Genomic DNA, 25,029 nt, shown 5'->3' with positions numbered 1-25,029 from the left:
CATCAGGCTGCACTACCCCCTGTTTGTGTTGCAGATGATCATCTCCCCTGTGCGCCTCAGCACGCTAAAAGAGCCTTTTCCCCTAAAAAGAGCAATTTCGTTGCGTGGCAAACTTGACGTTCTCTTCTTTATGCACCAAGAGCTTGTAACACTCCAAAGAGAAAGGAAAAATTTAAATCGCATCATATGACCCCTTTAAGTACTTGCAAAAAAAGTTGAAAGAGGTCAATCAGCCGCAACACTTGCTTTTTTTTTTTTCTTCAGCTCAGGTGTCACAGAATCAATAATGGTATAATAAATATTATTATATTAAAAATAATATCATAATAAATAGTAGGATATCATTAACACACTCACACACACGGAAACATACATGTGCACTGAAATGTTATCACCACTTTCCCGCATCTTTATCGATAAAATATGTTTGCAACTTAAAAGCTACATGACATTTCTTAGTAGCAAGGTGGCAACGTCACTGCTCTTACAGCAGTTAACATGAAGCAGCTTTGCTATTAGTAGAGATGCTACTGCTGAACACACACACACACACTGTCTGAGTCTCGAATACCTGCACATCAGTGACTAAATCCTCCATTACTGGCTTTAAAATCACGTTTCAGCTTGTTATGAGATACTTAATAAATTAGAGTTTCACTTTATTTTATGGTGTCATTGTTGCAGTGTAATTATATATTTAAGAACTGAGTAATATTAATTAACAATTACTTAATTATTAACTACTTACTAAAAAGGGGTTGGGGTAGGGTTTGGTTTAGGATTATTGCATGTAATTATATATAATTTACTGTTATTAGTATAGTAAGTACATCTGATGTGTAACAAGGACACTGTAAAATAAAGTGTTACTGTAATTAGTTCTACAAAAAAAAAAACTTTAACGTAACGAAACTTTAACGAGTTTTTAACGTAAAACATCTAGACAAAGTCTTGAGCTGTGGTAATTGTAGTATAAGCAGAATAATTAATGATGGGCTGTTGAATTATTGTAAAACAATGCAAAACCGAATGCATTCATAAAGCAGAGTGGCCATATACTTCCCATAAAACTTCCCATAATCAATATTTATAATCAGCATTTACCAGCATGTTCCTATTTATTGTAATAAATAGGAACATTCAAATTCCTTGTGTGTGTAAACATACTTGGTAATAAAGCTCTTCTGATTCTGATTCTGATATTTTTAACTGAAAGCATAAGATGTGGCTAATGAGAAAGCTTAGAAAGCCACCTCAGTAACACTTTCTACAAAGCCTGTATTTAAAATGTATTATAAAGGTCTTGATGCATTATAATGCATGCATAATGACTTATAAACAGGGGTGCACATTTTCAGCCTGGTTCTCATAAGAGCACCTGGAGATTTGGTTTGTTCCTCACACATAGTGTGACCCATTAAATATATGTATATATTTATTTATATGTATATATAGCGATCTTTTATTTTAGCGGGTTGCTGGTATATGCACTGTGTTTAACTCTGCAGATTGAAGAGCGTCAGTAAATGAAATGTCACAGTTTTGCATTGTGCTTTGAAAATTGCAGCTGATAGCCTAGATTTATGCTTTCAGTTTGAATAGAAATCTTATACAGTATTACAGTTTTTTTGTTAATTGTGCATTGACAGCTGTCAACCATGTCAGTAACGCAAATGAGCGGTCTAAACTTATTTACACAGTGCATATTTTTTATTTTGGTCGTGCATGCGCACCTGCGTACCACTTATGTGCACCCCTGCTTATAAACAACCTATTATTATTAACATATATTATGTTGTATCATATGATAAATAATAGGGATGCACCGATACCGATACTGGTATCGGTATCGGGCCCGATACTGAGCTCCTGTACTCGTACTCGTACTCGTTAAAATGCCCCGATACCAAACGCCGATACCACACAGCATGTGATAACCGCCATATTCAGACAAAGAAACACCGACAACAGACAGCAGAATGGAGTTATTAGAGATTAAAGATATCTACGAAGTATATGTATGCAATGAATATAAAACATTCAGTATTAATGCCTGTATAGCTGATTTGCGCCAGTTGGTAAGCAAAGCACACTGAGTGGATTGAGCGCGCGGCGCCGCAGATGCGCGAGCTTGTCGAGTGAATATCCCTTTCTCACAGACATCACTGGAAAGTTTGTAGCTCAGTATCGTACTACATCCACTTAAAGCAAAGTGGCAAATCACAGTCTTCTTTCAAACATCCAAAAAGCTTTATAATGTGCTCATACGATTTACAAGTGGTCTTTGCCTGCTTTAAGTAAAGTAACAAAGAAGGAGTCCGATGACGTCATGGAGCTGAGAGGGTGCACGGAGGCCTAGCTCCCGCATCATTCGACATTTTTTCTACTTTTAACTAGACAAAAAGTTAATTTCACATCTGTTTGGAGGTATATTTTGGAACAACAACATGTCTAGCAAGGACGGGGGTACTTTTCTGATTGAAAAAGGTCCAAAATCCAAATAAAATCTTCGGAGCAGGCCTGCCGACGCTGATTCACATGATGGCAGCACATGCGAATGTAGCTACCCACTTAAGCTTACACGTGAAGTCACGGAGTGCATCAGCAAAGTTTTGGATGAGAAACTGTCAACATTCACGAATGTTTTGGATGCTATCTCGCAGTGCGTTGAAGACAACACTAAACGTATTACCGACGCAGAGCACCGAGTGTCTGACATTGAACACACCGCGACCTCGACGGAAAACAAGCTGAGAAAAACAGAAAAGTTAATGCTGATGCTATCTGAAAAGGTGGACGACTTGGAGAACAGGTCAAGGCGAGACAAGATTCGAATCTTAGGGCTCAAAGAGGGGTTTGAAGGCTCTAAGCCCTCTGCATTTTTTGGTACATGGCTACCAAAGGTGCTTGAGCTGGACACTGCGAAAGGCCACTTTAAAGTCGACTGAGCGCACAGAAGCCTCGGCCCACAGAGGGGTGACAGACCGAGACCGGTGCTCATCAAACTTCACAACTTTGCCGACAAACAACGCATAATGTCTGCTATAAAGGCCAAGCGCTACCTGGAAGTGGATGGTCAGAAAGTCTTCATTCAGCAGGACTTCTCTTCTGCCGTCAAGGAGAAACGTTGGAGTTTCAACAAATCTTGCGAGGTGCTGATCCAGCGTGACATTCGTTTCACCATGCGATTCCCGGCCGTGCTTTGCTTCACATACGAGGGACAGAAACATTCATTTCATTGCCCACAAGAAACCCAGGCATTCTTGAATGGTTTGCCTTGACTTTCTGACGATGGATCCCACTGTACGGTACTGAACTGAGTTTGCTCTCGTCATTATCGTGTTGTCGTTCTTTTAAACCGCAGGAATGACCTCTACTCTCCGTTTCTCTGCTGACTTTAAATACTGACTGCGAGGCCATGATAGTCTTGTTTATGCATATATAGGTCTGTTTTTATTTATTATCATTTTTACTTTCTCTTTCCCCCCGTGTGGTATGCTCTGTAGTATTTTTGTTGATGTTCCTAGTTTGTATTTTTCTTCTCAAAGTCGTTGATGCGGGAGGGGGTTGTTTAAAGATGGTTAACAGTTTTTTACTGGTCATCTTTTTGGAGCGTGGCCGTTACGCCTCTTAGGGTCATTGGTTCTGAAAAACCTGGTTACTCTTTCAAGTTGTTCGAAAACCGGTTGGCAGCTTGTTCTTTCTATTTTAAGTTTGTTTTTCTTTTCACATTGAAAAATGTCAGTGTTGGTAACCTGGAAAATGTGTGTTTTTTTGTTTTGTTAATTTCTAAAGTGGTGACATTATACTTTGCTTTCTCAGTGCCTAGCATGTCCATACTGAAACCAAATTTCAGATGTCTCTCCGCGATCCATTCATATAATTTTGGGTATTTAGGTTATGCGTGATATTAAGATTGTTTTATTAAACCTTAAAGGGATCAACCATGTAATTAAGAGACAAAAAATTATATCTTATCTTAAAAGGGAACAAGCTCAGATTGCTATATTACAGTACTCATCTGACTGAAACAGAACACCTGAAGCTCAGACGAGGATGGGTGGGTCAAGTTTTCAGTTCCTCCTTTAATTCTCACAGTAGGGGAGTAGCAATCTTAATTCATGAGAAGTTACATTTTAGGTTTGAGGATATGATAAAAGATACAGGAGGACGTTACATTCTTATTCTTGGCCAGCTTTTTGGTGAAAGGGTCCTTATTGGAAGTGTGTATGCTCCAAATTCATTTTAACCTACATTTTTCTCTGAATTAACTGCTAATATTTCATCCTTTTCTGTTAATCACATGATCATTGGTGGAGACTTGAATTGTGCGCTTGATCCCAGTATAGACCTTAACCCACCTAAATATAGTACATTTTCAAGGCAGGCCGCTAAACTGATTAAGTTTTGTGAAGATTTTGGCCTACTTGATGCATGGAGAATTATAAACCCTAAAGTTAGAGACTTTACATTTTATTCGCACCCACGTAGGATGTCCTCTAGAATAGATTTTGTGTTTGTGTCTAGACAGATTATGGACAGAACAAAGGAGTGTGCTATAGGCATATGTACTTTATCCGATCATAAATCTGTTTATGCAGTCATCTCTCCACCTTATATCAACCCGGCATCTCGCCATTGGCGATTACAATCTTCACTGCTCAGTAACCCTAAATTCTTGGAGTTTCTTGAAAAAGAATGGATGATTTTTATGGAAAACAACAAGCAGCCTGATACAGATCCATCGCTTCTTTGGGAAACAGCAAAGGCTTATATTAGGGGGTCAATAATATCTCATTCGGCAGCTCGGAAAAAAAGTCTTATGGAAAAACAACTCGAGTTAGAACGCCTTGTTAAGGATTTAGAGAATACATTTATTAACACTCCCTCACGTGTTTTGCAGAAAGAACTAGATGCAGCTCGCTCAGCCTTAAATCAAATCTTAACTAGAAAGGCGGAGACCTCATTGCTTTTTGCTAGGCAGAGACTATACGAATACGGTAATAAGCCAGGCCGTTTGCTGGCATGACTGGCAAGGGGCAGGAACGAGGCAAGCATGATTTCATCTCTTAAGGATGGCAAGGGCAGTTTAACTCATGATTCTAAACAAATTAACACAATTATGAGAGAGTTTTATCAGAAGTTGTACTCATCAGAGACTAGTGTCTTAGCTGACTCGTGATTCTTTTTTTAACCAAATTAAACTTGCTAGTTTATCCAAGGAGCAGCGGGCAGACCTGAATAAGCCCATCACAAAGGAAGAAGTGTTAGAGGCAATTAAGTCTCTGAAAGGTGGCAAAGCTCCGGGCCCTGATGGTTTTGGTCCGGAGTTTTGCAAAAGAATGAGCAAATTTATTTTAGAACCTCTAACAGACATGTACATTGTTTCATTTAAAAAGGGCTGTTTACCGGCTACCTTAAACATGGCATATATTTCATTGATCCAGAAAAAAAAAAAAACATCAGATGAATGCAGTTCTTACAGGCCTATAAGCTTGTTAAATGTGGATTGTAAGCTGTTATCCAAGCTGTTAGCAAGAAGACTTGAATCACTCCTCCCTCAACTAATAAAAATGGACCAGACAGGTTTTTTTCAACAAAGGTTGTCATATTGTAATATCAGAAGACTGATAAACATAATACAGTATTCACAAATATCCAAAACTCAAGTGCTTGCCGTTATCTTAGACGCAGAAAAGGCGTTTGACTGTGTGGAATGGGCGTATATGTTTGAAGTGCTGGGCAAGTTTAATTTAGGTACAGACTTTATTAACTGGATTCGGACTCTATACTGTGCACCAACTGCTTGTGTTATTACCAACGGCCTTCGCGCTCTTCCTTTTCTGTTGGGGCGAGGTACAAGGCAAGGTTGCCCTCTGTCCCCTCTCCTTTTTGCCTTAATTCTGGAACCTCTTGCAGAGACTATCAGAACTCACACTGATATCCAGGGGGTTGAGATTGGTCAGTCAGTTCATAAAATTGCATTATATGCCGACGATATACTCCTATTTCTTACAAATGCGGAATCTTCTATTCCCACAGTTCTCAACACTATTGATTCTTTTAGTTTGATATCGGGTTATAAAATAAACTGATAAATCTGAAGTTATGCCCCTAGGGGGAGATATCTCTACTAGCTCCTTGTTAAGTTGTCCTTTTAAGTGGTCTAGAACAGGTCTCACTTATCTTGGAATTCGACTTTCACCTGATTTATCAGAACTTTGGAAACTTAACTTAGCCCCACTTATTAAAAGTATAAAAGATGATCTAGAGCGCTGGTTTAACCTCCCCATATCTTGGATGGGGAGAATTAATCTCATTAAAATGAACATCCTTCCTCGAATATTATATCCCATGCAAATGTTACCACTCTGGTTTCCTAAAAAGAATATCTCAGATTTGGAAAGAAGTTTTTCAAAATTCATCTGGCAAGGGAAAAAGCCAAGGGTTAAGATGAAGAACTTACAACTGCCAGTAGGTAGTGGTGGACAGGCATTACCTAACTTAAAGTTTTACAATTGGGCTTGCCATACCCGTACAATTCTGAATTGGCTGCATTCTTATTTGAAATCCCAGCCCTGCGTTGATGAGTGGGCGGTGATGAATACTCGTTGTTAAGTCTGCTTACGAGTAGTAAGGGCCTTAAGTTATGGCCTGAAATTAAAAACAACCCTATCATATTCAACACAGTTAAAGTATGGCAGGACATTATGAAATGCGCAGGGAGAAGGGGCTTTTTGTCAGGTCTGACACCTTTGACTGGCAATAGAGATTTTCTCCCTGGTGTTCAAAAATCCTTATTCCATAGATGGCATGGAAAGGGTATAAGAGTGGCTGGTGATTTATTTTTAGATAACACTTTAATGTCTTTTAACCAACTAAAAGACAAATTTGAGCTTGAAAGTGGTAGTTTTTGGGGATACCTTCAGATTCGCCATTTTATTACCTCTGGTAAACTCAAGCCTACTGGGGAAATGCCTGTATACTGCGATATAGATGATTTTGTCTTGAAAATGACCAACACACGACACCTTATTTCAAAAGCTTACCTTCTTTTCTGTTCAGTTGATCACAGTGGTATTGATCATATTTGGCGTACTTGGGAGAAAGATCTCAGTACTGAGTATATCGATGACGACTGGGTAGATACAGTTAAATCTATTAGAAGTATATTTATGTGCAATAGACTGGTCGAAATGCAATACAAATTATTGCTAAGACTCTACATTACCCCACGGATTCTGAATAAGAAGAATAGTAATCACTCTCCATTATGCAATAAATGCCAGAGTGAAATTGGTACTTTCATGCATTGTTTTTGGCATTGTCCAGTCACCACAAAGTTTTGGGAGGGGGTGGCACGGAAGATGGGGAATATTTTAAAAATAAACTTTACCAAGGACCCTGGGTTTTTTTTTTACTTGGCTTGCCAGCAAAAGACATTGCTTTAACTGCTAACCGGTTTCTACTCTGTGATAAGCTCCTGTTACGCGCTAGAAAATGCATCCTTATTAAGTGGATTCACTCTAGACCCCCATCACTTTCCCTTTGGTATCGAGATATGTTTGAAGTGCTGGGCAAGTTTAATTTAGGTACAGACTTTATTAATTGGATTCGGACTCTATACTGTGCACCAACTGCTTGTGTTATTACCAACGGCCTTCGCTCTCTTCCTTTTCCGTTGGGGCGTGGTACAAGGCAAGGTACCTCTTATACCTCTGTCCCCTCTCCTTTTTGCCTTAATTCTGGAACCCCTTGCAGAGACTATCAGAACTCACACTGATATCCAGGGGGTTGAGATTGGTCAGTCAGTTCATAAAATTGCATTATATGCCGACGATATACTCCTATTTCTTACAAATGCGGAATCTTCTATTCCCACAGTTCTCAACACTATTGATTCTTTTAGTTTGATATCGGGTTATAAGATAAATTATGATCAATCTGAAGTTATGCCCCTAGGGGGCGATATCTCTACTAGCTCCTTGTCAAGTTGTCCTTTTAAGTGGTCTAGAACAGGTCTCACTTATCTTGGGATTCGACTTTCACCTGATTTATCAGAACTTTGGAAACTTAACTTAGCCCCACTTATTAAAAGTATAAAAGATGATCTAGAGCGCTGGTTTAACCTCCCCATATCTTGGATGGGGAGAATTAATCTCATTAAAATGAACATCCTTCCTCGAATATTATATCCCATGCAAATGTTACCACTCTGGTTTCCTAAAAAGAATATCTCAGATTTGGAAAGAAGTTTTTCAAAATTCATCTGGCAAGGGAAAAAGCCAAGGGTTAAGATGAAGATCTTACAACTGCCAGTAGATAGTGGTGGACGGGCATTACCTAACTTAAAGTTTTACAATTGGGCTTGCCATACCCGTACAATTCTGAATTGGCTGCATTCTTATTTGAAATCCCAGCCCTGCGTTGATGAGTGGGCGGTGATGCCAGACTTGTTGTTAAGTCTGCTTACGAGTAGTAAGGGCCTTAAGTTATGGCCTGAAATTAAAAACAACCCTATCATATTCAACACAGTTAAAGTATGGAAGGACATTATGAAATGCGCAGGGAGAAGGGGCTTTTTGTCAGGTCTGACACCTTTGACTGGCAATAAAGATTTTCTCCCTGGTGTTCAAAAATCCTTATTCCATAGATGGAATGGGAAGGGTATAAGAGTGGCTGGTGATTTATTTTTAGATAACACTTTAATGTCTTTTAACCAACTAAAGGACAAATTTGAGCTTGAAAGTGGTAGTTTTTGGGGATACCTTCAGATTCGCCATTTTATTAACTCTGGTAAACTCAAGCCTACTGGGGAAATGCCTGTATACTGCGATATACAGTAGATGATTTTTTGTTGAAAATGACCAACACACGACACCTTATTTCAAAAGCTTACCTTCTTTTCTGTTCAGTTGATCACAGTGGTATTGATCATATTTGGCGTACTTGGGAGAAAAACCTCAGTACTGAGTATATCGATGACGACTGGGTAGATACAGTTAAATCTATTAGAAGTATATTTATGTGCAATAGACTGGTCGAAATGCAATACAAATTATTGCTAAGACTCTACATTACCCCACAAATTCTGAATAAGATGAATAGTAATCGCTCTCCATTATGCAATAAATGCCAGAGGGAAATTGGTACTTTCGTGCATTGTTTTTGGCATTGTCCAGTCATCAGAAAGTTTTGGGAGGGGGTGGCACGGAAGATGGGGAATATTTTAAAAATAAACTTTACCAAGGACCCTGGGTTTTTTTTCCTTGGCTTGCCAGCAAAAGACATTGGTTTAACTGCTAACCGGTTTGTTCTCTGTGATAAGCTCCTGTTACTCGCTAGAAAATGCATCCTTATTGAGTGGATTCTCTCTAGACCCCCATCACTTTCCCTTTGGTATCTATAGATGTGGGGGCCTGTTATGGAACATCTTCCAACCAGTTTACAAGAGATTACATTTAAGGGAAGATTTGTATTTGAATAAGCATTCCTTTTTCCTGAATAACTGGTTTACTTATACTGTATGAGATAGAATGGGCTGAGGGGCAAATAGCTAGGTCAAGAGGTTCATGATAGGCTGAGAATTTTATATATTTTATTTTATTGTATTTTCTATTGTTTGTTTGTTTTTTTATTTTGCTTTTTATTTATTTTTAGAATTATTATTATTGTTTTGATTATTGTACCGTGATATGGTTTAACCCTTTGTAGTATTGTGTTTTTGTCTGTTAATAAAAAAAAAAAAGAAAAAAGTAAAGTAACAAAAGTTAAGTCTCCTTTTAATCAGTCGTATGGTATTATGAATGGGTTATGAGATATTTGCTTTAAACATTTTTTTTTTTTTTACCAGAAATAAGCAAGTATTATTACTGTTGTTAAGATTATTCATGAGATGATACAACATATTATAAGATTGTTTATAAGGCATTATGTATGCATTATAATGCATAAAGAATTCCCTTATAATGCATTATAAATGCAGGCTTCATAGGAAGCGTTACCGAAACCTCATTTTGAGTAGGCTTTGCAAGTGTGCATATGATGCAGAAATGTTTTGTAGGAAGGCTTTGAAAGTCTCTGACCTCTTACTGTTATGCGAGGAAATGAAGAAAAAACAAAAACAGCAGAATGTACAAAATGTCAAAATGCTGTGGAATAAAAATAAATTGCAAGCTTTTGTTCAAAGCTGTTGCTCTGCACTGTTAGCGGCTGAGTGAGTGGCTATTTTATGAAAGCAGTAATTACTTCATTATTTTGGTAATTAGCTTGCAAGTTCATCTTTTTAAAGCGGTTAAAGAATTGAAGTACATGCTGCAAAAAGGTGCTACTACTGTACTGTCATAGCCCACCATATATGCCCTTTTAACCTCCTTGTTTTAACCGTAGTATTCTATTATTTAGGAATTTATTTCATCAATGATATTGTAATTAATGTCCCTAAAGCATATGGCATAATGGTGCACTTCCATCCCTGTGATTTTTCAAATGGCAATTTCTGCTTTTGGAAGCACCGCAGGGGCTTAAATTAATCGAGAGAGAGATTTCATGCTGTTCTCTGGAGCTGTTTGGAAATTGACTGCATTTACAGAGAGAGAAAATGGAGACGCAGAGAGCCACAAAACCGGAGGAACACAAAATGGCTGCCAGTTTCAGTTCGTGACTCTCTTGGTCAAGTTTGCGATCAGTAGGCGCAGCCGTCATCAATGGACTCTCGAATGGTCGAATGCTGGGCTTGCTGAAATGTTGCCAGATTGTGTATGTGCAGGCTGATTCTTTCTGAACTGGATTGAATTAAAAAAAAAAAACTGTTGTTCTTGTCAAACCTGTTTGGAACGAGACATCCAAATCCTCGTTTGTTTTTCAGAGTGGGCAAACTTTCTAAAATGTGTGGAATTTAAGACACTAGATTGTCAGCACTGCATGTTCCAGCCTGTTCCCATATCATTTTTGAGTTGAAATAATATCGGCTTTGGCTAAATCTGTGCTATTTTCAAGGAACAGGAAGCCCATATGGCATCATATATTTGGGAAAGGAGACAAAGTTGGCTGTAAAAACTTGGTTTTGATAGTTCCTCCAGTATGCTCAGCTTTGGGAGCTGGACCTTTGATAATCTAAGCAGAAATGGGCACCCGTGCATCGTTGACCTGACCCCAATTTGCCAGATACCCGGTCTGCTCTCGCTCCAAGGGCACCCCGGGTGGAGCTTCTCCCCCTGTGGCTCATTCATGTGCTGCTTGATGCTGATAAACTGTTTCTTCATCTCCCTCCAACCGCTGCGATACCTTTAGCAGATTAACATGCAGTCGTGCATTGCCAGCGTTACCTGGCCTCTGTTCTAATTTTCTAATGCTCATCTGCTGCTTGAGATAATGTGCTGTGCTGGAGTATTAGGGCTTTGACTGGACAAATTATATCTCAGTATTTTTAGTGTTTTGATGATATTCAAATATATCTCTGGATGTAATTTTATTATTATTTTTTTTAATAAACCAATATTTCAGCCTTTGTTACCAAGCAGATACACTACCATTCATGAGTTTGGGTAGATTTATTTTTCTGGAAAGAAGTCTTTTCTGCTCACCAAGACTGCATTTATTTGATCAAAACTGCAGTGATAACAGCAATATTGTGAAAAATAATTACAATTTAAAGTGCCCCTATTATGCCATTTTTACGGTTCCTAATATTGTTTTGGGAGTCTCCTACAATAGGATTACATGCATGTAAGGTCAAAAAACGCTTTTGTTTTCTCAGAATATGCATTTAATATCACCTCATTTTCCAGCGATTCTCAAACGATTTGTTCGAAGCAGTTCAAAGATTCAGTCTCTCTAAACTCCTCCTTTTCGTGAGCCTGCTCTGCTCTGATTGGTCAGATGGCCTAGTCTGTTGTGATTGGTCTACGGCGTACAGGGAGTGTCGGAAACGATATGCAAGTTAAGTATCAAGCACATTACCGATACACTGTATAGCTTTAATCAACACATGTCATATCACCCTAATTTCTCATGCTCATATGCTCACATTACTCAGCGTGAGCACATATTCAAGCGGATCAGAAATTATGAATCTCTAATAGTATTGAGTGGCAGTCCAGCAGGGTAAGCATACACCCTGCGGAAATACTTCGAATGACTGTCATTGATATTACATTCTTATATTTATAGAAGCCATTAGGAGCGATAAACGCTTGCTTCTGACGCAGCTGAAATCAACCGCACACTCACACAGCTAATTAAACATCAACCTTAGAAATAAACAACCGTAACATTGAGATTATGCCGCTGAATACAGCGAACCCCAGTTGAAACGCATACACGAGAATGCTTGTTTCATTTAAACTTGTTCTCATGGCCTTAACTATCGGCGTGTCCTCAGAGAGATTAAGTTACATGATCTAGACTACGTGTTGCTTCAGCTTTATGAACACAGATGTGTAAATGCTGCTGCAAATATGCTTAATATTTCACTCCTGCAAACGATGCAGGTAATATAACCAGGTAATATACACAGCGATATGGATTAAAACAGCATTCACTTATCTTAATGTGGATTTCAGATGTTCTGAAAAACACTGCAACAGTTTGATTTGCGAGCAGGGATGTTTAATTTGCTCCTGAGCAAGCTGAAAAGCTGCTGAATAATACTGAATAGAGCTTATATAGGAATGCCACGATAGGTGTCGTATTCCTATAGGTTGATGTGATCATCTGAGAATCAGCTGATGCAAGCTTGACTCGCGTGACCTGCCAGAACTAACGCTAACGCTTAATTGATTGTGCACTTTCAGCTTTACAACTTTGCAGATCGTTTACGTTCACATACAGCTACATTACACACTGCATGAAAGGCAGTATTGGAATTGGCATAATAGGGGCACTTTAAAATATCTCTTGCATCATTACTGCAGTCTTGAAGTTTCACTTGATTCTTCAGAAATCACTTAAATATGCTGATTAGCTGCTTAAGAAACATTTGTTATTAATATTGAAAACATCAATATTAATATGTTAATAGTTTTTGTGAAAACCACAATACATTTCATAAATTCAATGTTCAAAAGAACAGCATTTATATTGTGTAACATTATAAGATTGTTTACTGTCACTTGTGATCAATTTAATGCATCCTTGCTGAATAAGTTATTTCAATAAACAAACAAACAAGCAAACTATCGAGCTAACTAGCTAACTAACTTTTTGTCTACAAACCTTTGAACGGTAGTGTATAAAAATATGCAGTAAAATGTAGTTGAAATAATCAAGACAGTATGAATACATAGTAATAAATAACAGTATGTATTTACATATATTTTTAGTAAACCAATTTAAAATTCCACCTCCCCAGCTCCACCTGTATAAATCTGCTTTGGGTTATTATATATGCTATTTGTGCAGCAGCAGTATGTCTTAAATGCTCACAGCACCGTATCACCGTATGCATTGGCAGTAGCAAGTTCCTGTACTTGCTTTGCAGCAGATCTATTCCACAAAGACGAAATTCATTAACATTGTAATATCCATTACCATGCTAAAATCATGATATGAAGTCATTGGTCTTTCTCTCACTTCCATATATTCACTCTTTGTCTTTCTCCTCTCAGAGGCCTGTAAGGACCATAAGCGAGCTCTGGAGGTTTCCCAGCATGCCGAGGACATGGGGCTGATCCTGGGGGCCTGTGCCGGGGGGCTGGTTGTTCTCATCCTCCTGCTGGGAGCAATCGTGGTTATTGTGAAGAAAGGGTGAGCATCTGTGCACTCAGATCCAATTAAAATCAAATCCAATTCTATATGTTCTTCACAGCGTCACATCACACCAGCAGCAGCGAAGGCCAGAAACAGTAAAAAAAAAAAAACAGCGCGCAAAACGCTTTAACACAGCTTCAAAGGTTTAACTGATTAAATTAGAGCCGGCTCCCAACTCACAGCTGAAATATTGCTCAGACATGACAAATTCTAACAGAATCTTCTGTTACGCTTTGGGAACAGCGAGGGCAGGTACGTTAAGTACCTCAGAACTGCATTATTCACTATTATTATGTGGCTCTCTGGAATACTTCATTGTGATTGGTCAATCGCTGTATTCTGCAGATGCGCAATAATAAATGCTATAATGTACAGTCAGCTGGTCATTACTTCAAAATAAAGGCCTTTGGTTTCATACAAGTAATCTCCACACTATGTTGAGGTTTATTTTGCTGTAATGACTGGCTAAATGTGTGGAAATGTGTTTTTCCCAAGCTGTAATTGAATGACTCATGTTGAATGTGAAGTAGAGCTCTTTGGTTTATTCTCCAAGAGATGAAAATAAGTGTTTTCACACATACAGGTAATGCTCATGTGTGAAAAAGAGCATTTTTCCCCCTTAAATGTTGGTAAATCATCTCCAGCATGGCTAAAGGAGTACATTAAAAAAGTTGCATATTAATACTGCATGTGAACAAAACCACTACATTAAAGTCAACTATTTTCTACCAAAAATCAGTCATCATTTAAATTAGCATGGTCATTTTCAAATTGTCTCTGACATTTATACAGCATGCAAATTTAGCTAACAAATAAAAAACAAAAGACAGCTCATTAATTAAGCATATTAAGCATAAAACATGAAAAGCTTGAATTCAGTGTAAGTTGCTTTGGATAAAAGTATTTGACAAGTGCATAGATGTAAATGTACTAGAAGAAAGGCTAACCTACATGTTTTTTTCTGTCTCTCTTCATGCTCTCCAGAAGGGACATCTATTCTTACCCTTACTACCCGTAAGTCATTCCCTCATCAGGTTCCATTCTTTTTTCATCAGCCGCTGTTGTTTAGCTTTGATTTATTGGAGATTAGCCACATTTTCAATATGTGTCTTTGCTGTCAATATCTGCCCTGTTTTTAATATGGTGCTGTTATATAGTAATGCATGTGTTATTGATCAAGATATGTGGCTGGATGAGAGGTGTGTTACTGCTTTTATACATTTTTCCCCTCAAATAAATGGATACTATTCCCCTAGACTTACATTGGAGGTGTGACCACGGTCACATCTAGAAATTGAGATGATCATGACTTTTGACCAGTCAGCAACCACCCTAGCAAAAGCATGGGAACATGCTACAACCACTGACCTGGCTAAGTCCCACCTACATGTTCTCTACATTTAAAGCTGTAGATCATATTACTGCTGATTACATATTTCCCACGATCCTCTTCTATTAGTAATCCTCTCCACTCATTTTTATGTATTTTCTCTTTTCCTCTCATTTACAGTCCTTTCAGTCTCTCTTCATTTGTTGTCTTTCATACTCTGCAGCAGGAAGAAGGTGAACATAAACAAGGCAGTGATGACGTATCGCCAGGAGAAGACGCGTAAGCTGGGGTCACTGGACTGCAATACGACAGAGCACAGTACACTGCAACAGGACGATCGCACCACGCAAACCTTCATGGACTCACATAACTCCACTGCTAGAAGTGAGTACACAAACACACACAGCGGAAAGAGTAGCTCCTTACACATACAAACTTTAATCTTCAGACGAAGGGTAGGGGAAGTGACCATGGTCTAATACCTCAATATAAGTAATCAGGCCCAGTTACAGAAAACTGTATGATAAAAAAAATAGGTAAAATAAATAAATACATAAAAATGTTAAGGCCTGTTTTTGATAATTCAAACCCTCCACCTCCCCCAGTTCCACCTGTCTATATATATATTTATATATATATATGTGTGTGTGTGTGTGTGTGTGCAATTGTAAATAATCCAGTGCCAGTGCCATCTAGTTGACACTTCAGCGTAGTAGGTGATGGTATTGCACCTTATTGCTGCCACCCATAACATGGTAAAAATATGAAGTCGTAGTACTGTCACACAAAAAGTTTATGAAAGTGAGACACTTTAACCGTACTTGAAAAAAGTTTGCTCAGCAGTGTTTTTTTTTTTTATTGTCAGACACCCTAGTCTGTAGGAAGTGCCAATCAACAGTACATTCATTTTTACACTTATGCTATGGTTAACTTGGTTAGTTATGGTTACGTATGGCTAACTTTTTCCTCTGCCTTCTTAAACTGGTTTTGACACTCATTTGAGTGTGATTCACTGACTGAAAAAGAGAAAGCACAAAATAAACAACATAAAATATGAATTTGAAGGTTTGAAATTGCAACATTAATTCCTAATACTAAGAAATATTGTACAGTGGCTAAGCAGCACCCATGCACACGCACACACACACACACACACACACACACACACACACACACACATGCAAACACATTCTCTCTCTCTCCAATATATAATGCATGTATTAGAACACAGGTGGACAAGTGAACAGTGTTGTTGAGATGTTTACAGTCACAATACACACCTGACACTGATCATCTCCATTAGTCATTGTTTGCATCTATCTATCTATTATGCATCACAATAATCAATCTCCACATATTACAGATCCTCCCACTGCTCTCTGAGTCTTGAGTCAGTGTCCTGATTGTCCCCTGGAACAGACGAGTGTTGTTGTGTGCCAGTAAAGTGAGAGCACTGGCTCCCTGCCTATCTCCAGATGTTTGTGCTTATGTCATGTACTTGGCTGTGTAGCACTGGTTTGAAATATTCTATTCTATTCTATTTCCCAAATTCAGACTATTGACTAGAGGTCTATGTGGGATGGATATTTTAGTCCTTCTCCCCCAAGATTCTGTCCAGCTCCCGCACAATTTGTTGCTCAGCACACAAATAACATGAATAGCATTATGCACCTTTAAAAACATAAAATATATTTAAGTAACTTTTATTTTATCTTGATTTTTTATATTTTGCAGGAGCTCCTGAGTCATTTCTTTCTCCCACTTTCCACACATTCATCACTATTCCTCCCACACCCACTCTCAGCAATTAAAAACATGTCCTGTGCCGCACTCTGTTGGGTCAAGTCCCACACATCCCATGGGATTGCAGACCTCTATTTCAAAGATTTTTGCAAACACTTTTTACTAATTAGTTCAATAGTGATTAATTTGCAAATCATGCATTGCTAGTTAAACAGCTGACAGAAATTGATTTCTGAAGATGATCACACTTTATTTCAGTAGTCTATTTTAAGCATTCTACTAACTATAAGTAACTTTGCAACGTCAGTTATCTCTCATTGGAGTATTAGTAGACTGTCAGGTTATGGTTAGGGTTAGCAGAAATAGTTAGTAGAGTGTGTAAAGTAGACTATCAAATAAAGTGTTACCCAATAATATAATGAGGGAAAATGATTATCTGATCAGTATACGGTTATCTCCATAACCAGACAAGGATTTATAAGTAATATTTTACTGGGACACATCAGTATATCTCTGGAGCACAGTAGTAAAAGAATCTGGCAACACCTTTACATGGAAGGCAGATGGTTAAAAAATGAATCTACACAGGCCATCTTCATCAAGTTGGACCAGCACAGCTTGTCCGTTTCTTACAACACCTTTCTCTACCCCTGTAGTTTTGCTTCAATTCACACTCGCACAGCCACGGCGATTCACAGTATCAGGAAGACAAACTCCCTCGGCCGTTACGATTCACACCTTCAGTGAAGCTGCTCCCGCTGCAATTTGCAAGTTACCTTTGAGCGCACTGTAGATTCTTCCCTTTGTGCCACGGTCTGTTTGTTTAGCTTTCTCTCTCTTCTTCCTCTCGCTCCTCAGATGAGCAGCGCAGCTCGGTGAACGAGTCCAGCAGCCTGCTGGGTGGTTCTCCCAGAAGGCACTGCAGGAGGAAAAGTTCTCCGTACCACACAGGGCAGCTGCACCCGGCTGTGAGAGTGGCAGACCTGCTCCAGCACATCAACCAGATGAAGACAGGAGAGGGCTACGGCTTCAAGCAGGAGTATGAGGTGAGACTCCGCTGAGGTTACGGTGGTTTTGACAAGCAATTATGAAAGCATATGCCTGCTGGGTCAAATATAAAAGACAATGGCATGGAGTAATGACAGACTTAGGAGAAACTTGAAGCAAAAGTGTTATTAGCAAAAAAAAAAAAAAACAGCTTTATCGGCTTAGGTGATATTTGAAGAAACTACATTGGTTCCAAATAGTGTTAAGACACTTAAATTACACTTACAGTTTTTCTCAGTCGCTTTGGTACATTTCTCGAATCATGCTTGACATTTGCAAAACAGTAAGTGCATTTCTCAAAACAACTCGTACAAATAGCAAAACACCATGGATAACCTGCAAAAGCCAGTCTCTTGCTCAAAATCCTTAGTTCATCTCAAACATAAATATCTGTGTCAATGAACATGTCAGTGCCATCAGAATGAGTGGCTGGCGATCATATACTTTCCATCTCCATGCTGAGAAAAATTCCTCAATGGGGTTAAGGAATGGAGAGTAGGGTGAGAGGAACTCCATCAGCATCCTGTTGTGGGCTGCAAACCATTGCCTGATGATGTTGGAGCGATGGAAACTGACATTGTCCCAAACTATCACGTACTTTGGCAGGTCATCTCCAATCTGACCCCTCTCTTGTTCAGGGATGAGATCCCTGTAGAGAGTGTCTAAAAAGGTGACAAGACACTCTGTATTGTATGGCCCAATAATGGGAATATGCGTTAGCACACCATTCTCAGAGATAGCAGCACCCATGGTTATGTTCCCGCCCCGTTGGCCTGGCACATCAACTGTAGCTCTGTGGCCGATGATATTTCGACCACGCCTTCTGCGTTTCGTTAGGTTGAAGCCAGCCTCATCCATGTAGATGAAGCTGTGCGGTGGTTCACTTGCTTCCAGTTCCATTATACGCTAAATCCAGAAGACACAAAATGAGTTTTATGCATTTTAATTTTGGCCAAGATACAGTTACAGCAAATGTATACAGCACATATTGCATCTTCTTTTCTACAGCCATAACAAATGTGTAAAGGTCACACTTACTGTACTGTATATCACTATACGATGTTGTACTGTTTACTGTGAGGTACAGTTGCTGCATGCTCATACATGTTTTACCTGTACATACTGGTAGCGCAGCTCCTTCACTCTTTCACCATTTCTTTCAAATGGAACAGTGTACAGCTGCTTCATATTCATTTGGTGTCTTTTCAGCACCCTGTCAATGGTTGAGATGCTGACTGTTTGGATGTTTTCAAAGATGTTGTTGTCCTCTATAATGGCACTCTTTATCTCCCTTAGTCTTATGGCATTGTTTTCTACAACCATGGTGCAAATAGCCTCCTCCTGTTCAGGTGTGAAAAGGGGCCCTCTGCCACCCCTGTGAAGTTGTCTTGCAGTCCTATGTGGAAAAAATATAGTAATGCAAAACACAAAATTGAGTAAGATAAAATGTCACTGTTTAAAGTATACTTACTGTATATTGTAAAATGCAAGTGGAATACTGTAATATTGTATGAAGCATTACAGAAAGTATACAGTATTACAGGACAGTGCTTATTGTTAGATTACATACCTGTTCTGTCGACGAAAAATCTGAATGATTGAGGACACAGTTGTTCTCCCAACATTTGGCTGCACCCTTCGACCAGCCTCGGCCATTGTAAGCCCATGATTGAGAACGTGGTCTACAAGTGTGGCTCTTATCTCATCAGGAACACGCATATGTCCTCAGACAGACAGACAGACAGACAGACAGATAGATAGATAGATAGATAGATAGATGGATAATATAATATCAGTAATATAATATAATGATATAATATAATATCACTTTTGTCATTTAATTTCATTCAGACATTCTTGACAAAACAATATATTGAAGTTTGGGGTCTGTGTTTTTTTTTTTTTTTACTTTTATTCAGTATGGAATCATTAAATTGATCACAAGTGACATTACGTACATGTATAATGTTACAAAATATTTATATTTAAAGCAAATGCTACAGTACATCCTGAAAAGTGATAGTTTCCACAAAAATATTAAACAGCAAAAACAGTTTTCATCACTGATAATAATAAGAAATGTCGTGTGCAGCCAATCAGAATATTAGAATGAGTTCTGGAGGATCACGTGACCCTGAAGACTGGAGTAACGGTGCTGAAAATTCAGCTTTGACTCACAGGAATAAATTGTAATATATTCAATTATAATACAGTTTTTTTTTTTTTGCAATAATATTTCACAACATTATCGTTTATCTATTTTTGAGTAAATAAATTCAGCTTTTGGTGAGCAGACAGGACTTCTTTCAAAAACGTTAAAACAGTATATATATTCTCGAATATCTTCTCTTAGCCCTTATGCTAAAAAAATGTGTTTTATAATAACATAGATTGTTCCAGAACGTGACTCATCATAAGTGAGTGAAGTGCTGCCAAATCTTTCAAAGTTCTTTCATATCAGCCCTTCACAAAAAGACATTTCTCATTCAAAATATTCCACTTATGTATTAATAATACCTCCAGTTCTTCTTTGCCCTCACCACGCTTTCTCAATAGAATACAGATATTCTTTTTGGGTCATTAATCTGAGCCAGCGGGGCACATGAATCCCTCCTCTAGAATCCATGCTTCAGATTTTTTTCTCTTCATTCTGTCACTGGAAAAGGACTGTGGCTGTGAAACTCTAGTATGGTTACTTTGGCCATCTCATATGTTTCTGCTAAAAACCTCTTCAGCGTTTTTGCTAAACACGTTATTATCATGGCACAGGCTAATATTAAGCACATATGAAGTACTGGATGGTAACACTTTATTTTAAGGTATTCTTGTTACATTTTACATGCACTTACTTTTATAATAACAATAAATGATTCATAATTACATGCAGGTAACCCTAATCCTAACCCTAACCATATAGTAAGTACATGTAGTTAATTAATATTACACAGTACTTAAATGTTTAATTACACTGTAACAAGGACACCTTAAAATAAAGTGTAACCTACTGGATTATAATTGTACTTATAGTGTGTTATTTGTTATTTCATTTATTCAAGTTATTATTTAAAATTTACTAAATTGCAACTTAATTATTACAAATCTGTAATTACAAGTATATTTAAGTACATGGCATACAAGTCCTACTTACGTGGGTGAAAAAAAGAGCTCTCTTAAGTTCAACTAGTTGCATTTTATGTCGATTTAAACTATAATGTATTTCAATAAATTATAAATAACATGCAATTAAGTGCCCAAAAATTTAAGTATTTTCTTTTAAAATACATTATTTTCATGATAAATACTCTTTTTAAAAGTATGCTAAAATGTAATTTTTCACAAGGGGTGGCTGTGCTTTTTCATTTATATATTAGGCCCTATTCATCAATGGCAAAACATGTGCTGACATTTATTTTACTGTTTTGGTGTCTGCAATGCTGCTCCCAAAAGCTGATTCTCAACCTACTAAAGAGTGGAATTACTTAAAAATAACTGACAAAGCTCAGAATCATACAGTAAGTCAGTTAATATCAGTTCACGCAATTTAGGATGATTGTGTTTGTATCAACATGGAACTGTTGTACCTTTTTAGCCGACCTGGTGTTCGGTTTGCAGGTGCACACCTGCGTTCGGAAAATCCACCAGTTCACTGTAAAATTCACATCATCCAAACAAACCGAAGTCTGACGTCAAACATACCCGAGCATGCTAAGGTTCTAGTGAGAAAGCACCCGTAGTGAGTTTAGAAATGTATAAATACAGGTGCATCTCAATAAATTAGAATGTCGTGGAAAAGTTCATAATTTGAGTTGAATTACTGAAATGAATGAACTTTTCCACGACATTCTAATTTATTGAGATGCACTTGTATATGTCAATTCAAAGAGCAATGTTATAGTGGAACTGCATGAGGCATATTTTGTCTGACAGTCTACTATCCGAAAATGATGTTCAAAATCTTTCTCCGTTTTTTTTTTTTTTTTCATTCTTGCTAGGTCGCTTTAGAGTTCAAGGAATCACTATCTTCAAAAGATGAGCGAGAGCAAGATAAATATTTTGAGGTGGAGACAGAAATATCGATTATGTGATTTGGTTGAGGAAGAATGAAAGAATGGCAGTCTTTGATGAGAATGTCACGCTTTGTAGCAGCTGAGCCTGGGGTGATCTTCAATGACAACAGGACCGATGAACGGAGAGAGAGAGAGAGGAGATAGTAATTGAAAGGGAGGTTGAACTACAGAAATACAAAAACTGTGCCCTAACCAGAGACAAAGTGTCCAGCATCAAGTGTTTTTGTCTGTTCTCACTGAAAGCAAATGCTGAGTGAAGTGACAATCACAGCCAATAAGAACTCATTTCATATCCCATACAGCTCAAATTCTGCCTACAGACATAACAGCCCTTTTCAAATGGGACACCCTATGTTGTCCCACCCTGCTTCTCAGACACTAGAGCGCAAGTACACGGCACCTGTGCCATTTGGGAACACCCAGTGTGATATGGGATTTTGGATCAAAGTGGTCTGTAATACTCAGAGAAAGGTAGCGTTTCCATTCACCTCAATGGCACTTTTTGGACAACTGAAACACCCAAAACCATTGCATGAAATATTGTGTCCCTCAGAAACAACCCTCTGCTACCTTCTACAAGTTATTTTAGTGCTCTTGAGGTCAAAGCACAGGATGTGTTCAGCCTTTTAAGTGAACTGAACTGTTAAAAGGCAGTAGGAGCTGACCAGTATCTCCAGCCACATTAAAGACAACTGGACTGAAGAAAATAAATGACCTACATTTAGAATTTAGAAAATATTTCCATCCAGTTTCTATTAAAAAAAAAAATATATCAATTTGGATCACAGTTTTACCATAAACACATAATAAACTTAATGTGATACACATGTGTTCAGTCATACATAAATGACATTGTTTATTGTTATTTACATATCTTCTGTTTTAATTAATTGTATTTTCAAAATAGTAAATATTTCAATATTATTTAGATATTCAGCCTAGAAACAGTTTTTTTTTAATCATTATACTCATATATTAATTTTGAATCATTATACTCATATATTAATGAGTATAATGATTAATACTCATTAATATAGATGAGTAGTATGCAGAAGTATGCAATTCAAATACATACTGTAGATCTTAATTTAGGCCTACTTTTTTGGCTTCAATCTTCATAGTCATTTCAACTAAACACTCTCAATCGGTACAGTACTAAACTGTCTGAAATCTTATGGTATTGTTTCATTTAAAACAAACAAATAAATAAATAAAGTGATTACAGTGCTGTTACACTCATTTGAATGCTTTGTTCTATAGTCAGTATCTGAAATCAGTAACATCTGCTCATTTGGATCTTCTGGATCAGGGGTCACCAGACTCAGTCCTGGAGGGCCAGTGTCCTGCAGAGTTTAGCTCCAACCCTAACCCAAACACACCTGAACCAGCTAATCAAGCTCTTACAAGGTATTCTTGAAACTTCCAGACAGGTGTGTTGAGGCAAGTAGGATCTAAACTCTGCAGGACACCGGCCCTCCAGGAACGAGTCTGGTGAACACTGCTCTGGATAATACTGTGAAAATGAAATTGCCTTACATTTTGTCCTACAACATCTGGATCTAAGAGGCACACAGAATAGTTTATGAACTTTAGCTCAGGGTTTTATAAACACGATCACCCTAGATCTATTAATGACCAAACTCTTGGACATGAATGTCTTCCTGACAAATCAGAAGCAGTATGTTCTGCTCTTTCCAAATGCCAAACCATTAGCGCAAATGCACAGCAAAGATGTGTATGGTCTCCTTTCACTGCACTTCTAGTGATTTCTTAGTCAAACTACAAAAGTTTGCAGAAATTACCTCTGTCATTGGTCTATTTAAAAAGAGAAATTGTCCGTCTTGACATCAGCAGCACTAAGGCTGTTGAAATTAATTTGAGGAAACACACCCCAGCACTTTCCTCTCAGGCAATCAAATATTCTCCAGTCAGTTTGGTCTAATTCTCATCTCAAACACTCTCAGATGAAAACATTCAGTCTGTCAGAAAGCACATCAATGCATGAACATCCTCAGATATAGTACAGTTCTACAGATGCAACACTGAAAGTGTAATCGTGTCTTCTGTCATTGTTTGGCTCTGCTAATGATTGTTCAAAGAAACAGCTACACTGCATTATCTGGTGCTTTGAAACAGCAATCGCTGCCAGATTCCCTCTCTGGTTCAGCTCTACGGGTCCAGAACAGCCAACAGGACACACATATTATTGAAGATCCCTTGTACCCTGGTCACTGCTTGTTTCAAAGGCTTCCCACAATAGTGTGCAATCCAAACAGACACTCGCACAGCTTTATTAACACTGCACTGTAAAAAAAAATAATAATAAAAAAAAATTAATTCCGTTTACTGTAAAAAAAAAAAAAAATGCAGCAGTGGTTGCCAGATTTTTACCATAAAAAATACGGTAGCAACATTTTGGGTTTTAAGGATTTAACTTAAATTTTACATTTGAATCCCGTAATTTCATTAACTGATATAATGCTAATATACCAACCTATTAAAGTACTGAAATCTACTAAACACTAAACACCATCATGTTAACACACATGAAACTGAAATAATGCAATAAACATTAATTTAACAACATTAGATGTAACATACAACCATATGTACACAACTGATAAGAAAAAACAACAGCTAAGAAAAAAAAAATCAAATTTGTTTAAAAAAGAAAAAAATCAAATTTGAAATGTAACGCAGGCAATTCTGCGAATGTCAATTTAGTGACGTGAAAAGTGAAAGTGACGTGACATTAATTATATGTTCTTTTTCCACTTCCAAAAATGGTATACTACCTTAAAATTGCATGTAATGTCCAATACAGTTTTTCACCGTAAATAGTAGGGGAACGTACTGTTAACCATTTAACAGTCATTTACCGTTAAGTTCATGGTCATTTTTACAGTGTGTATTCCTGTTGCATGACCTCAGTTATAGCAGTGTCTCCCTGAGAAATAAGATTGAAATAGGTAGATTTTATAGTAATGTGTATTCTGTAATGTGTACACATACAACAGAATGATCAGAAACTGAAGTGACTGACTTCTTTCTAACTGCAGCTGTGACTTGTTAGGGGAAAGGATTTTAGATCAC

At 37.8% G+C, this 25,029-nt stretch overlaps 1 protein-coding gene across 1 annotated transcript in view; it reads left to right on the top strand.

Moving 5' to 3' along the window:
- The window catches only part of LOC107665183 (receptor-type tyrosine-protein phosphatase U-like), a 299,759-nt gene that overhangs the window by 228,362 nt on the left and 46,368 nt on the right, over positions 1–25,029 (top strand). The window contains exons 18-21 of the mRNA XM_016455965.1: positions 13,608–13,746; positions 14,734–14,763; positions 15,303–15,463; positions 17,681–17,868. Coding sequence (XP_016311451.1) covers positions 13,608–13,746; positions 14,734–14,763; positions 15,303–15,463; positions 17,681–17,868 — 518 coding nt within the window. The remainder of the gene's footprint in view (positions 1–13,607; positions 13,747–14,733; positions 14,764–15,302; positions 15,464–17,680; positions 17,869–25,029) is intronic.

Source organism: Sinocyclocheilus anshuiensis, unplaced genomic scaffold, assembly GCF_001515605.1.
Source record: "Sinocyclocheilus anshuiensis isolate Anshui unplaced genomic scaffold, SAMN03320099.WGS_v1.1 scaffold699, whole genome shotgun sequence".
NCBI classification, from domain to species: domain Eukaryota; kingdom Metazoa; phylum Chordata; class Actinopteri; order Cypriniformes; family Cyprinidae; genus Sinocyclocheilus; species Sinocyclocheilus anshuiensis.
Note: the sequence above shows the minus strand (reverse complement) of the source record. Positions and strands in the feature narration are given on the sequence as shown.